The 15,162-nt window shown below is 35.9% G+C and overlaps 2 protein-coding genes across 2 annotated transcripts; one reads left to right on the top strand and one right to left on the bottom strand.

The window, feature by feature from the left end:
- Positions 1–1,400: 1,400 nt before the first annotated feature.
- On the top strand, positions 1,401–3,290 carry LOC108993939 (plasma membrane-associated cation-binding protein 1-like). Its single transcript, XM_018969003.2, has 5 exons — positions 1,401–1,622; positions 1,823–1,966; positions 2,125–2,214; positions 2,344–2,428; positions 2,575–3,290. Exons 2-5 carry the CDS (start codon positions 1,856–1,858, stop codon positions 2,955–2,957), a joined length of 669 nt encoding a protein of 222 aa, XP_018824548.1. The 5' UTR covers positions 1,401–1,622; positions 1,823–1,855; the 3' UTR covers positions 2,958–3,290.
- A 2,768-nt stretch (positions 3,291–6,058) lies between these two features.
- On the bottom strand, positions 6,059–9,978 carry LOC109020609 (leucine-rich repeat receptor-like serine/threonine-protein kinase BAM3). The gene is made up of 2 exons (XM_035688137.1): positions 7,104–9,978; positions 6,059–6,396 (listed from the first exon to the last, which is right to left on the bottom strand). Exons 1-2 carry the CDS (start codon positions 9,727–9,729, stop codon positions 6,059–6,061), a joined length of 2,964 nt encoding a protein of 987 aa, XP_035544030.1. The 5' UTR covers positions 9,730–9,978.
- Positions 9,979–15,162: the final 5,184 nt, after the last annotated feature.

Consider the following 15,162-nt stretch of genomic DNA (forward strand, 5'->3'; position numbering starts at 1 on the left):
CTGCCTTCTGGTCTTAACACCTCATTTTTGTACAACTTTTAATTTTTAATAAATTTGAACAGCGTGTGTTCTCAAAAAACAGAAAAACAGAGAGAGAGAGAGAGAGAGAGAGAGAGAGGCTCTCCATTTCATAAATTTATCTTGGAAAAAAGAAATTTGGTAGAAGGTTTTGAAAATTAAAAGCGAAGAAACTGATCAGGTAATATATAATTTCTCGTTCTAAAACCTGGGTCTAGAAATCTAAAAATGCCAAATCATATAGAACACGTAACTTGAGAAAAGAAGAGTGGAATACAAGATCAGTTGGTGGTATTGAGTTAGAGAGATACATCATACACACAACTCTAAGGTCTAGAATAAGACAAATATAGTCCATACATGAAATGAATTATACAACATTTATTAATAACTCAATTTTACCTAAAAAATTTGCTTGAACAAATTATAAATGTGATGTGTTTATATCTTTCCCACTCAAGTCGAAGAAAAACTTCAGAAATTTAAGTTCGAAATTGTGTGTAGATCATCTTGAACTTTCTAGTAAACTGACATTAATATCTTATATATATGAGTCATGACCATCTGAATATCATTGAATTAGTATGTCCGTAAAATGATGATATTATAGTAGTTGAAAACTTGAAATCTGATCGTAAGGTACTATATATATATATATATAAATGAAAATACTTGCCAAAGAAAACCTGTCTTGTACCCCACCTCCTCTAGCTAGCTAATCCATGTTTCATGTCCCCAAGTCGTTTGTTTTTTAGCCCAAAAACATAGAATTATAAACAAACAAATCCACATGTGAATCCAAGCAAGCTTGGCTATACATGATTCATGCATGCATGTTGCATGAATGAACAACACATGATTACATTACATTTCCTTTCAAATGGCTTGATCAAGTTTTGTCAACATTTTTATCGCATGGGGTGTGGGTATATGCTTCTACATTTTTTAAAGACCTTTTCTTTTGGCAGTACCAGCGAAGCCACGTGAGCAAGTCTATGTAAAAGATAAGAAACTTGTAAATTTGGTACACAGATCCATATCAAAGAGTTTAGAACCTCTATTACTGGCCCCCACACATGATCTTTGCCACCTCTGCATGAGGTGACTGCCAGCTGTTCCATGACCCACCACCACTTTTCTTCCCCCATTATACCCCCAGGTTCCTCCCTCATTTACTTAGACCAACCTTAGACGAGCCATATCCAGTATCAGAAAGTCGGTTATGCCCCTCCTCCACAATTCATTGTGCTTGTGCATGCTTGTGCAGCCGTCCGACCGGAGGGTAATGAGGGTCATTGAATTGGAGGTGGGTGGAGATAACGAAAAACAAGGGTGGTTTTCTTGGTAATTAAAAGGAAAGCAGGGGGGTTTTTACACAGAAAGTACGCCTATATGTTGAAGGAGCTGGGTCTTGGAGCTCTATCTATGTGCCTTAATTTGGAAGGGACAGTTGGGCGGAACAGTTGCATTGAGTTGGACTTCAACTGGTGACCACAGTTTGCCACGACAGAGACGGAGCAATTGTTACAAAGTAACCGAGGGAGCGAGCCACAGAGAGAGAGAGAGAGAGAGAGTCTGCATCTTCTTCTTCTGGTTTGTTCTTGGTATGTTTGGATCTTTTCAAAATTTACTATGATTTTTTGCAGGTTTTTTTTTTAGTTTTAGAGAGAGACAGAAAAGAAAGAATGATATTATAAGATACCCAGATACTTAACTTTTTGTCTGTTTTGTTTTGTAAAGAGATTCTTATGGAATCCTTCTTTAATTTGTGTGTGGTTTTTTTTTTTTCCTCTACTTTTGTTAGGGCTAGTAATAGCTAATTGAATAGACAAACAAGATGGGTTACTGGAAAGAAAAGGTTCTTCCAAAGATCAAGAAGGTTTTCGACAAGACTGCTCCCAAGAAGGCTGCTGCTGCTGAGGCCTGCAAGTCTTTCGACGAGTCTAAGGTATTTGTTCTTTGAATGAATTCTGTTTTCTCCAAAAGAAATGAAACCAATTAAAAACTTGCGGATACACCATCATACAGGCATATATATATATATATATATATAAAGCATAGCAGAACAAAACGGAAAAAAAACTCACTTCTCTGTATTTGGTTTAGGATCAAATCCACAAGGAGTTTGAAGAGAAGAAGACTGAGCTCCAGCCTAAAGTCATTGAAATATATGAGGCTTCGTCAGCAGAAATCAAGGTGAGATTGTATCTCGAGAACTAGGGGCAGTTAAAAAGAATATCTAGATAGAAAGAACTTAAAAAAAAAAAGAGATCAAGGGCATGAAGAGTACTAGACTAACATCATATTTCAACCTGCTATGTACAGACCTTTGTCAAGGAACCCAAGGAGGCAGGATTGAAGAAGAACTCTGTTGCAGTTCACAAGTTCATAGAAGAACTCGTGAAAATCGGTACGTATGATCATGTTTTCTGTTATATATTCATCCCTATATGTGTATATATATATATATGTAATACATATTTCCATTCTCTCATAGCCTCTTTGTCGTTTGGATGTTCTATATTTATGCTCACCGCTTTATATATATATTTACAGAGTTTCCGGGATCAAAACCAGTATGTGAAGCATCTTCAAAGTTTGGGCCAGCGTTGGTTCCCGGTCCGGTTATCTTTGTCTTTGAAAAGGTCTCGACGTTTATAGTCACAGAAGAGAAAGTCGAGCCACCGCCAGAAGCAGCAAAAACTGAAGAAGAAGCAGCAGGTGGCAAAGAAAAGGAGATCGTCGTCGTTGAAGAAGAGAAGAAAGAAGAAAAGAAGGAAGAGGAAGGGAAGAAAGAAGAGGTGGTGGAGAAAATAGAAGAAGAGAAGATAGAAGTTGTGGCAGTGGAGGCTGAGAAAGCGGAAGCAGCAGCAGCACCACCAGCTTCAACCGAGCCTGCAGCAGCCAAGGTGGAGGAAGCAGAACCCCCAAAGCCTTGACAAATTCGAGTACATGAGCATGAGCAGCAACTTCCTTGAAAGTAAAATTCGTGGGAAAGTTTATCAAAAAAAAAAAAAAAAAGTGATTTGTTATTCTTTGTTCTCCATCCTTTTCTTGTAATATTTCTCTGATTTGCCCAGAAAAAAAAAACAAACAAAAAAAAAAAAATCTGTATTTATTTTTATGGATTATGCAATTCATGTGTGAACGGATAATCATTGTGAATTAATCTGTATTATTTCCAATATAGTGGATTGATGGGAAACTCTCGGCCTCTTGTCAGTATTTACAAATGGATTAATTAAAAGGGTAATATTTATTGATTTGGATCTTATTTGGATATTATCTGGATCTCTCTCTCCCTATGATATATAAGGATTCATATAATTAGGTAGGTACGTAAGAGCCATGAATAACTATTTTTTTTTTATCAGATATTTAATTTCTCTAAAGTTTTGGGAGCTAAATTAATTGAGTAGTACTTAGATCTATATACCTTCATCAAATATAATTTTGTCATCATAATCCCATAGTGTAAATTTGTATACTAATTAATTAAAGATAATATATTTATTTAAATTAATTAGTCTCGGTATTTTTTTTTTATCTCATTTTAAGAATTTAGCTATAGTACTGTACTTTGTATGACAAGATAACTATTTGGGTAGAGGGAATAAGTATTAACAGTATTTTTTTTTTTAATTTCAGGAAAATATTACCATAATATACTTAATTTTCTATGTTTTTGGGGGTAACTCACACCCGTTTATAATAACCCATAAAACAGATTTTTAATTGGAAGTGAGTAAATAAATATATTAATATATCTGTAGGATTGCTTTTATTAGAAAATGTTATCACGTTATAAATAATTAAATGCTTAACTAAATTAGTAGACAACAGTTTTAAAATTTTGGAATGGTTGAGCTTTTAATAGAAAATCTCTGATTCCATATCGAAAATAACAAGATTTATTTGGAATTAATAACAGAAATTTATCTAACTTATTTATGTTAATCCTAATACATACAAATTCTAAAGAAAAAATCTAAATCACACTCTACTGTTTGTAAAGTCCCCATCACACTCAACGTGCTGGGGTGAAAAAAAAAAAAAAATTCTTCACAGTGTGCTGCGGCTTCCGGCTGCTCCCAAACATTTCTCAATTCCAAAATGGGCTAAAATTTTGCAAACACTGGTCTAGAACAAAACTATAATCTCCTGAATTTTCAAGAACCTAGATCAATGCACAGGATTAGTACATGACATTAATTCAGTCTATTGAAGATCCATAAAAGTAAAATATGTAAAGGCTGATGCTGGTGGAGGATGGCGGAGGCGGCGGCGGCGGCAGCAGTCGTGATGGTTGTAGAAAAAGATCAGGGTATGTAGGGAAGTCCTTCTCCCTACAACAAAGCAAACACAAAAAGAGAAACAATAAATTTGGTTTGATCTAGGAAATGAATGATATTGGATTTTACGAATTAGAAAAAAAAAAAAAAAAAAACAGTATAATATAAAGTTGTCTGTCCCATGTCAAGGCATGATCAGTAATCATGCAATCGAGGAGTCATTTTTGTAGGGTAAGTAAGAAAGAAATGGAAGGAAAAAGACAATCCTTAGTAATTAAAGAGCTAGCTTGTATTAATTAGTAATTAAGAGAGCAATTGGCGTTGAAGGTGGGGACAAAAGAGAAGCCAGCCTGCCCTCCCCCACCAAAATAGTTCTTATTCCAACACCTAAAGTTGAAGTGCTGAGCAATCAACCTTCTCATGAAAAAACTCATTTCTATATTCATATCATCAATCTGTATTATGTGAATAACCACGTAAATAATTTCATTTTAAGGCCTCTACATCGCATACTATTTATATTATATAATTTGATTTAGAATATAAATTTTAAAATTTAAATCTCATAAATAAAATTATGTTACGTATATAGTGTATAGTGTAAAAGTCTTAAAAATAACATTTTTCATTCAAAATATATGTATATATATATATATGCTTGTGTATACGGAGCCAATTAATGAAAAATAATAAAAAAACACTTTTTGTTCTTATGTCTCATGCTACATACAAGCATTGCTCTTTAAGAAAATTAAGGTCTCGTTTACATTTAAAACTTAACTCAATTTATTTTAATTTATTTTTTCTTATTATTATAATTTTTTTAAATTTTTATACAAAATATAATAAAAAATTTAATTTTTTTAAATTATAAAATAATTTTTTTAAATTTTTATATAAAATATAATAAATAATTCAACTTTTATTTTACTGTTCATACGTCTCAACCCAAAATCCAAATAAATGGTTTGGCGTAGATAGTTTTAATCTAGTGGGCAAATGGGGAATTACGAAATGGGACTCTAGAAAATCATTATCTTTTTGTGCGGAGGCGAGACGTTACAGACGTCAGGCTGCATGTGGTTAAGAGAGTGTTAAGAGTAAAAATAAATAAATAAATAATACTAAGTAGTATCGCATAATTTTTTTAAAAAGAAATAGAATTTATTATTAAAAAATTAATTATTTTATATAAATTTTGTACTTTTTTTTTTAAAAAACAAATTATATAATATTGACATATACTCGACTACAAATATGAATAAAAAATATGAAAGGTTAGTAGTCAAGTAGTCCCAATCAAAAGCCCCACCATGCAAGCAAGAAGAGGAGAGAGTCGAGACAGAGGAGAATGACTTGCCAAGGGATAAGACATGAATTGCAATTAGGGTCTGACTGCTCGCATATAATAAACATTCTATTTAAGATATTTCCACCCACTGTGATAGTTGTAACAAGCCAGGCCTCAGAAATTGTGTCCTGGCTGCATCCACCAGCATTCTTCAATTTCTGAGTACAGAATCTATATTAAGAAAAAGCAGCCTCACATCATCATTTGGTGTTACCATATACATATATCTAAATGATGACCACAATAATACATCACTTTTACAATACCCTCTTGCACTCTTTTGACAAATCTAACTACAACAACCATCAATACAGAGCATATATATATGCTTTTAAAAACCCCAGTTTTTTGAAAAAAAAAATGATAAAGACTGGGCTTGTATGTATCAGCAGGATAGTCATTGCATTGGAAATGTATTTGGTTGTTTAGCTTGTGCAAGCATTTGAACAACTTCTCTCATGGTGGGGCGCTCCATGCTTTGCTCTTGAACACATAGCATTGAGACGAAGAACACCTGCATGGCTTCATCTAGAGGAATGTTCCCCAAACGTTCGTCTAAGATTTTCCCCACTCGTTCTTTGTATGAGTTGGTTTGCATCTTTGTCCATTGAACAATGTCTAATCCTTCTTCCCCAAAATTGCCAACTGGCCTTCTCCCCGTTAGGAGTTCTAGCAGTACCACCCCGAAGCTGTAGACATCACTCTTCTCGTCAACTTTTAATGTGTATGCGTACTCTGTCGAAAGAGGAGGGAAAAACATGGAAAATAAGAAGGTTTTAATAGCTGTGTTGCTCAATATCTATCTACAAAGGAAGAAAGAAAAATGCTTAGCCTTTATGTTATGCAGTGGTGTATTTTAAAGAAGGGTACGTAAAGGGTCTTTTCAATGTTGTGAAGTTTGGGTGGTTGTGAAAAAAATAAAGGGAAAGTAAAGCCTAATTAGATCCGAATCTGGATTCTTAAGGGGGGAATTATTTGGAAATGTGTGCATTTTGTTATGGTTTTAGAATTGGGTGCTGGTCAAAAAGGTTGACTGTAATTGGTCTGATTCTGAACGAACATACATGGGCTAATGGCTTCAACTTTTAAGACATGCAATGCCCATCGCCGGTTAGTGTGACTGTAGGCGAAAGAAAAAGTTAAAGGAGAATTTGTTCCTTTGTGTTAGTGGAGCCTTTTCCCTTGATGGAATGCACAGGATTCTACTTTAATTCCAGCTTGGTCCTAAGAACAGTATATCCATGCTATATTTTTATGGAGAGTGTGGAGAAGTATATACTATTGATCTCTTTGTTATTTTGATCCCAGAATTGAAGAAAACAAATAAGGTTCTGAATGAAAGAATGTAACCTCTTTCCTGTGATTCCCGGAAATTGGAACTGACGAAGCTAAAGCTTTGAGTTATGTCTCAAACTGATGTGAAGGGGGAAAAATAAAGGTACCTGGAGCTATATAGCCATAAGACCCGGCAATTGCAGACATGCACTCTGATGTTCCAGTGTCTTGTAAGAACTTGGCGAGTCCAAAGTCTGCAACATGAGCTTCGAAATCGGAGTTGAGTAAAATGTTGTTGGACTTGACATCTCGATGGATTATCAGCGGGGAACAATCATGGTGCAAGTAGCACAGGCCTTTTGCTGCTTCAATGGCTATTTTGAGCCTTGTATCCCACTGGAGATACCCACCTCTTTTCCCATGCAGAACTTGACCTAGACTTCCATTTGGCATGTACTCATACACAAGCAAATTGATCTCTTTATTTGAGCAAAATGCCAGCAACCGCACAATATTCCTGTGCCTGATTTTACCCAGTGTGCTTACTTCTGCAGAGAGGCCATTATCATTAGAAGAGCCTTTGCTTATTCCCAACAACTTTTTCACAGCTACTTGCTCTCCATTTGGCAAGGTTCCCCTGTACACAGTCCCAGCTCCACCTCTTCCTATAATATTGGTGTCCTTTATGCATTCTAGAATGTCTTCACTTCCAAATTCTAGCTTTTGGAATGCTGTGAGCTTCCATGAATTTGGATTTCTCCTCATCTTTCTGGTTCTTATGATTGCTAGAAGAGCAAATACCAATGAGCATACTAAGAGTCCCAATGCAAAAATAAGCTTAAATCTTCCGGGGACTTGAGACATGCTGCCATTGTGGTAATGTGATTCTATTGGCGAGCTTGATAGATAGTTGCAGGGGCTCAAGTATGCACCACAGAGGTCAGGATTACCAGCAAAAGATGTAGAGTTGAAGACTGAATATTGCCCAGTTTCAGGTATTGGACCAGAGAAGTTATTGTAGGAGAAATCCGCGGAAGTCAAACTCTTCATGGACCCAAATTCTTTGGGGAGACTCTGGTTCAGGTGGTTCCATGAGATATTTAGATAATTCAATATGTGAATTTCTGCAATTTGAATTGGGATTGGGCCTGAGAGTTGGTTTTGGCTCAAATCTAAGGAAGTCAGCAAGAGGCAATTTCCAATCTCAGGAGGGATTCTGCCTGAAAATTTGTTTATACTCAAATCCAAATTTAGGACGTTTTTCAACTGGCCTATTGAGGATGGAATTTCTCCTGTGAATCGGTTTCCATTTAGTAGAAGAATCTGCAAGCTGGGAAAATTGCCAATGGAAGTAGGAAGAGATCCAGATAAGCGATTATTTGAAAGATTTAGCTGCACGAGTTTTGAGGGTACCTTGCTTGTATCTTGAGGAAGTGGCCCACTAAGATAATTGTTATATAACTCCATGAGTGATAGCTCAGGCAAGTGAAGAAACCCACTTGGTATTGACCCACTTAAATAATTATACCCAATTCGGACTCTTTGGAGTGTGTCACATTGCCCAAGATCATCAGGCAGAGGTCCAAACAGAAAATTGTGTTGTAAAATCAAGATCTTCAACTTCCTTCCTAAGCATAGAGATTTAGGGATCAATCCAGTGAGCTTATTTGTTGACAAATCGAGGTCAAGCAGCCTACCATTCTGACCAAGCTTGGAAGGAATGGCTCCAGTAAAGTTATTCTGCCACATTTTTAGGACTTCTAATTTGGGTAGCTCTGCAATGGCATGAGGGATCTCACCATGAAATTTGTTGATGAATAGGTTCAAGAGGGTAAGCTCTTGAAGGCCTGAGAACTCAACCGGGATAGCTCCTGTTAGCGCATTATCTGAAAGATCTAGAGTTTTCAGCTTACTCAGATTCCCGAGTTGAGGAGGAATCCAACCACCGAGCTGATTTATTTGCAAGAAGACAGTATCCAAGTTTTTTAGATTGCCCAACTCTGGAGGAATTGGACCTTCCAGGCTACAATTTGCAAGGTCTAGATGAAACAGATTGATCAGCTTACCCAACTCTGGTGGGATTCCACCATCGAATTCGTTGTAATAGCCCAAAAGAAGCTGCTTGAGATTAGTAAGATTGCCAAGTTCACTGGGTATGAACCCGCCCAATGAATTCCCTGCAAGTGAAAGATAATTGAGCTGCTTCATACCTCCATAGCTCGGAGGTATTTTCCCAGTAAAGAAGTTTCCCCCAAAGTCTAAGTGTTGCAGTTTGGGAAGTTGAGTGACACCCAAAGGAAGTGAGCCATTGAAATTGTTATCATAAGCGTCTAGCACCACAAGCTCTTTCAACTGAGAGAACTCCCACTTTAAGTCTCCACTGAACATATTGTTGGATATGTTTAGGAGCTGAAGTCCTTGTAGCTTGTGAATATCCGGGGGAAAAGAACCTGATAAACTGTTACCCGCGACTGAAAGATTAACAAGGCTTCCAAGTTCTGTGATTACAGGTGACAGAGAGCCGGATATGTTCGAACAGGATATGTCTAGTGAAACTACTAATCTATTGTTTCTGTCACAAAGGACGCCTGTCCAAGAACAAAGGGACAAGTAGTTCGATTCATTCCAGATATTTAGAGAAGGACTGAAGGACTCAAAAGCTTGTTTGAGAGAAACCAGGATTGAAGCTTGCCTTTTGAGAGATGGATTATGTAAAGAAACAGGATGAGAAGATGTGAGAAACACAAGAATCATAAAAGAAAGAAAGACAGACCTCATATTAGCAGCAGCCATGCTAAACTCTCTGGTTTACAGTAAATGGTTTCAAAAGAAACCAATTAATTCTTTCTATCAAATTGAAGAAAAGCAATATCACAGTTCAGAGACTTCTATTGAGCTTACTCGAGTATAGCAACAGCTCCTAGACACGCACACAGAGCTAAGGGGAGAAGGATAGAAAGTGGCAATGAAGACAAACAGTGGAAGGCGAGCAAATGAATTGCAAGGCAATGTCCTCTCCATCTCTGAGAGTGTATAGTTTAGTTTTATCTTTACACTTTATAAAAAGAGAAAGCAAAAAAGCAATGTTTGCATAAAGATGAATATTACAACAGGCCGTTTGATCATCCCAATATCCAGAATTTCGTTACTTTTGAAGCCAAATTACAAAGGTGGCCCTACTTTTCCTTCTCATTTATTGAATCCAAATGGACAGAGAAGTCGGATTTTGAATCTTCTGCATTTGATATTTTTGGCCCAAAATGAAAATGTAAATGCCAGCAACCATAGGCAGGAAATTGGAAATGCACAAAAATCATTAACCCTCAGTGATCCACTCTTTTAGTGCAGAGCTAATAAATATTCATACTCGAATTGAACTGAACCGGATGGAAAAAGTAAAGCAGGTCGATCGATCATGGCATCCACTCTTTTGACATAATTTCTTCTGCATCAGTGATAATAGTTTCCCAAGTGTATAATTTTCACGAGTTGGATTATTATTAAAATGCAAAGGGCATTTCCTTTTTGCTTGGAATGTTCCACCCCCTTCCATTATGACATACAGCTTGAGTTGATAATATAATTTTCCAATTTTCTCTCTTCTTGTGTGTTGTTCATCATAACAGCTTGTATCACTAAAATAGCCCTGTTTTACACTAGATAGTACGTGAAATGGAGAGCATCCTTGTCCCTGATAATTAGCCAAGTTGCTAAAGATACACACACACCCGAACTTGTGAGGATTTTTCCAAGTTGTAAGTCTAAAGTTTAATAATTAGGATCATCCAAGAATGATATCGACTTAGAGCATGCAGATTACCTCCACTATTCGGTGTCTTTTTAGGTGGAAAGTTAATACCTTGGGTCTCGGGGTCCATCTTTTTTCTTTGTTATTTGCATAGGAATAAGTAATGGTCACCTAGAGCCTCCCCGCCCCTCACTTTTAGAACTTAGACCGCTAGGTGAAAAAAAAAGGCATGAGGCTTGATTTTGGAGTATGTTGGGATTCATCACTTTAATTTCTGCTTCTCAAATTTTGTGAACACGCATGCATGAATCCCCCACCCCTTTCCCTTTTTGGGTCAATCCATCCATGGAAGTATAAGCATAGCTCAGTTTGTGCTTGAATACAGTCATACATACACTCGTACTGAAGACGAGGACTGTTGGTTATATGGCTGATTCTCTATAGTTTTCTGATTGTAGTTGAAAACTTTGTCAGTAGAGTGGTGTCCTTGTAATAATTGGCCATGCTGCCATGGAGCCCTTTGACCATGGAGAAATGATGTCCAAAACGCTTCATTGCATGATTGCATTTTAAAAACACAAAGCATCATCCATCTTCCACAAATGGTACTTTTTTAAGTCCATGTAGGGCTCTCTATTTTCATACATTTGATGATGCTGTCTTAGCAATGATGGCCCATCATCATCATCATCAATGTCATAACCTATTGAATCTTCCCTGCTCCCTTTTAGCCCTGTTATCCGGATCATTTGACTGGATACCGGCCAGTTCTCCACTTGGAAAAAACAAAATCATCAATATAATTATAAAGTAGGGAAAATTGTCAATTTTTTTATCATATTTTCATTTCTTATTCTATTTATATTCTGATTATAAAATTGTTTGAACCAAGTGTTATAGAAAAAAAGACTCATTCTTTCAAATTTCAAATTGCTTAATATTAATTAATATGACATCTTAAATCATTTTAAACTTGTTTATAATCATTTAAAGTAGTAAATTAGTAATGAATGACTTGGCTCCTTAGGGCAAAGCTCTTCCTTCGAAATTGTGATGATGGGTGCTAAGACAAGCAAGTGAAAATTAAAGGCATCAAGGTAATTAAGGAATAATTTGAGAGAAATTAACAGGAAAAAAGCAACCCTCTCTTTCTCTTTCTCCCCACTCTCGATTTTCTGTCATTTCTAATTCTCAAAACGCACTGTAACTTTCTGTGTATCTTCCTCTCCCTCTCGATTATCTCTCCCCATTTCCTTCTTCTTGTTTATACAAACCTGCAGTCAGTACTAAGCATGAGAGCCATGACATGATAAAAGCATAATGATTCACTTAGCAGTCATGAGACTGATATGGAAGCTGGTGAGAACAGAAGCAGTATACAAAATTGTAGTCATGAAGAGTGATTAGTTCAGGTATGCTTCAGAAGTCCACTTTTAATGGATAACTTCAACTAAGAAAACAAAAAATAAAATCTTATTGATTCCACAAGACTGCACATTTTTTCAAGCAATCAGATGCAACAAAAGTCCTAGATTCTGCTCATCATCTCATGAAGGGGGAATTTCAGGTGTCAGAAGTGGTTAATTATTATAGTAAAGGAGAGTAGCTAATGCAGACAAGTTCCGTTGACTTAATTGAGAAACATTTAAGTTATCACTTGACATGTCAAACCCATCTCAGAATAGAAACTTGACCAACATTTTCTTTCTTGATGCTTTGGAGAGAAGTTGGGTATCCACTCTTGATTCTGGAAGAGGAAGAAACAAAATCCTCTCAGAAAAAACAAAAATTCTTCGAATCATTCACATCTTTATAAAAGTGACTTTGGTGTTTCTTTTACTTTAATTAACAAACCAAGGTGGGACCAAGTGCAAATGTGAAATGTGACGCTATACTGACATATTACATGGGAGGTGAGTGTGCTTCTTGAATCTCCAGACTCTGATAATAATTTTTGAAGCTTCAACATTTGTTGAAGCTCTCCCACTCACTAAACAAGTTTCCATCCACTAAACAAGTTTTTTGAATTGGGTGACTAGATGGATATAGATTTATTGATAAGTTAGTTGAATGAATGTAAAGTATTTTATCTTTATCTATAAACATTTGAATTATATCAAGAAGGTATTAAATAATGTTTTGGATAAGTCAAGGGTGTGTATAATTGTAGTTCGAAAAGACAGGAACTATGCAGTTGAAGAAATTTGTATTTGCCGAGAAGACTTAGCACTAGGTGTCAACAGACGCGTCAGTAGAGTTGTTCCTAGCAGAGTCCTTCCGTCAGCAAAGTCCTACTGCAGATCAAATACTAATAAGAATATTTATGATGGAGATTTCTACTGGATGATGATCTTTTGATCATTGTTTCAAAACTTGGAGAGATTGGAGAGTGATCCAAGTAATTGAGTGTGATTGATCTTTTGATCCTTTGTCCTTTTTCTCTCGTTGAGTGCGTGCTTACTCCATATTGGAGTCTGATTGATCGAGTTCAGCCACTGGAGTTCCAGGAGAGAAGTCAATAGTTTAAAAATCACTAAAGGTTCTGACTGCTACTACGGCAGAGGCAAACAGATCATTTGTCGGGTCAAGTAAGAGAGTCAATTCGCAAAGGCTTTGTAATTGAGAATTACTTATAATTGATTTTTGAATAATAAAATTGATTTTTCTGGATTTGGCTGCCCCGTAGGGTTTTACCTTTAAAGAGTTCTTTAAAGGATTTCTTTTTGTAACCAAATTTGGTGTAACACACTTTATTTACTTTATGTATTTGATTGATTATCAAATTATTTCATTATTGATCACTAATCAATTTATTGATTGAATTGGTAGAACATGGTAATTCAAATACAGGGATACTTGGGTAATTTCAATTGGCATCAGAGCATTGTTCACTCATTCGAGTGTGATCCATGACCCTGTTGACCATGTCGTCATTGACTTCCCCGCCACACTTTGATGGGAAAAATTATGCATATTGGAAAGTTTATATGAGAGCTTTCCTTAAATCGTTGGATTAACGTGTGTGGTATGCAATTGAGCGAGGATAGACTAAATCCGAGACAACCATTGATGCATGGACAAGAGATGAGATTAACAACTGTAATTGGAATAGCAAGGAACTTAATGCTATTTTTATGGTAGTATCTTCTGAAGAATTTAAAAGAATTTCCATGTGTGAAGTGGCTAAAGAAGCATGAGATATCTTGGAAGTCACGCATGAGGGAACAAGAATTGTAGAAAATTCTAAATTGCAATTACTAACCTCAAAGTTTGAGCATATTAAAATGCTGGTAGACGAGAGCTTTACTGACTTTTATACTAAACTTAACGATATTGTAAATTCCAGGTTCAATCTTGGCGAGAGGGTGGAGGATTTAAGAGTTGTGAGGAAGATCCTAAGATCTTTACCTGAAAGGTTTCGCCCAAAAGTGACTGCCATAGGGGAAAACAAGGACTTGGATGCAATTAAGGTTGAAGAACTAGTAGATTCCTTACAAGTTTATGAGTCTTCACTTCCTCAAACAAGAAAATGTAAGTCCATTGCTTTAAAAACTGTGAAAGAAGATCGTGAAGCTTTTTTTGATGAGGAGAATCTAAACGATGAGGATATAGCGCTTATTGCAAGAAAATTCAGAAAATTCATTTTTAACAAAAGGGCAAATAGGAAGTAAAAAAAAGGTAAGGAATTTGTTGCTAAGAAAAATGATTCTGAAAAATAGAGTAAAGAGAAATATGAGAAAAATGATACTGTTAAGTGTCATGAATGCTCAGGTTATGATCACATAAGGATTGAATGTAGGAACAAAAGAACAAAAGAAAATCACTTAATGCCACACTGAGTGACAGCTCAAAGTCTGAAAATTCCAATTCAACATCTGAGGATGAAAGTTCATTTATGGCCTATCTACTATTATTAGTAAGATTCCTAAAATTATGCTAACAAAACCTGAAAGTGATGATGATGACAATGACTTGGAGGTAGCTCTAGTTGAGGCTGATCATGAGTTGAATTTACAAGAAGCCTATAATGATTTATGTGAAGAGGTGGTCAAGCTGAAAAAATTAAATAAGAAATTGTATAACAAACTCACAAGCGTGGAGAATGAAAAGGATAATCTATCTAAGTCATTAAAAAATTCTTAAGTTGAAGTATCAATATTGAACAATCCAAGAGGAGTACTTGAGAAGGAATTGGAAAAAGTTCAAGAATAATAAAAAATAAAAAATAAAACTGCAACTTAGAAATTAGATGAGATGTTGAGCTTTCAAAAATCTAGTTGTGATCGAACGAGTTTGAGGTACATGACTTCCCAAAGCAAAGAACTTCAAGCCTCATCATCCATTGCTACTTCATCAAAAGATATTATCTTTGTTAAAGGAAGGATGCTCCAAAGAAAGTCGTATCAAAGTCTAACATTCTGAGAGCCTCTCATGAAAGATCAACGTCAAGAAAGCCTAATCGAGGTAAGTTTGAAGGT

This window comes from Juglans regia, chromosome 3 (genome assembly GCF_001411555.2).
Source record: "Juglans regia cultivar Chandler chromosome 3, Walnut 2.0, whole genome shotgun sequence".
In the NCBI taxonomy this organism is placed as follows: domain Eukaryota; kingdom Viridiplantae; phylum Streptophyta; class Magnoliopsida; order Fagales; family Juglandaceae; genus Juglans; species Juglans regia.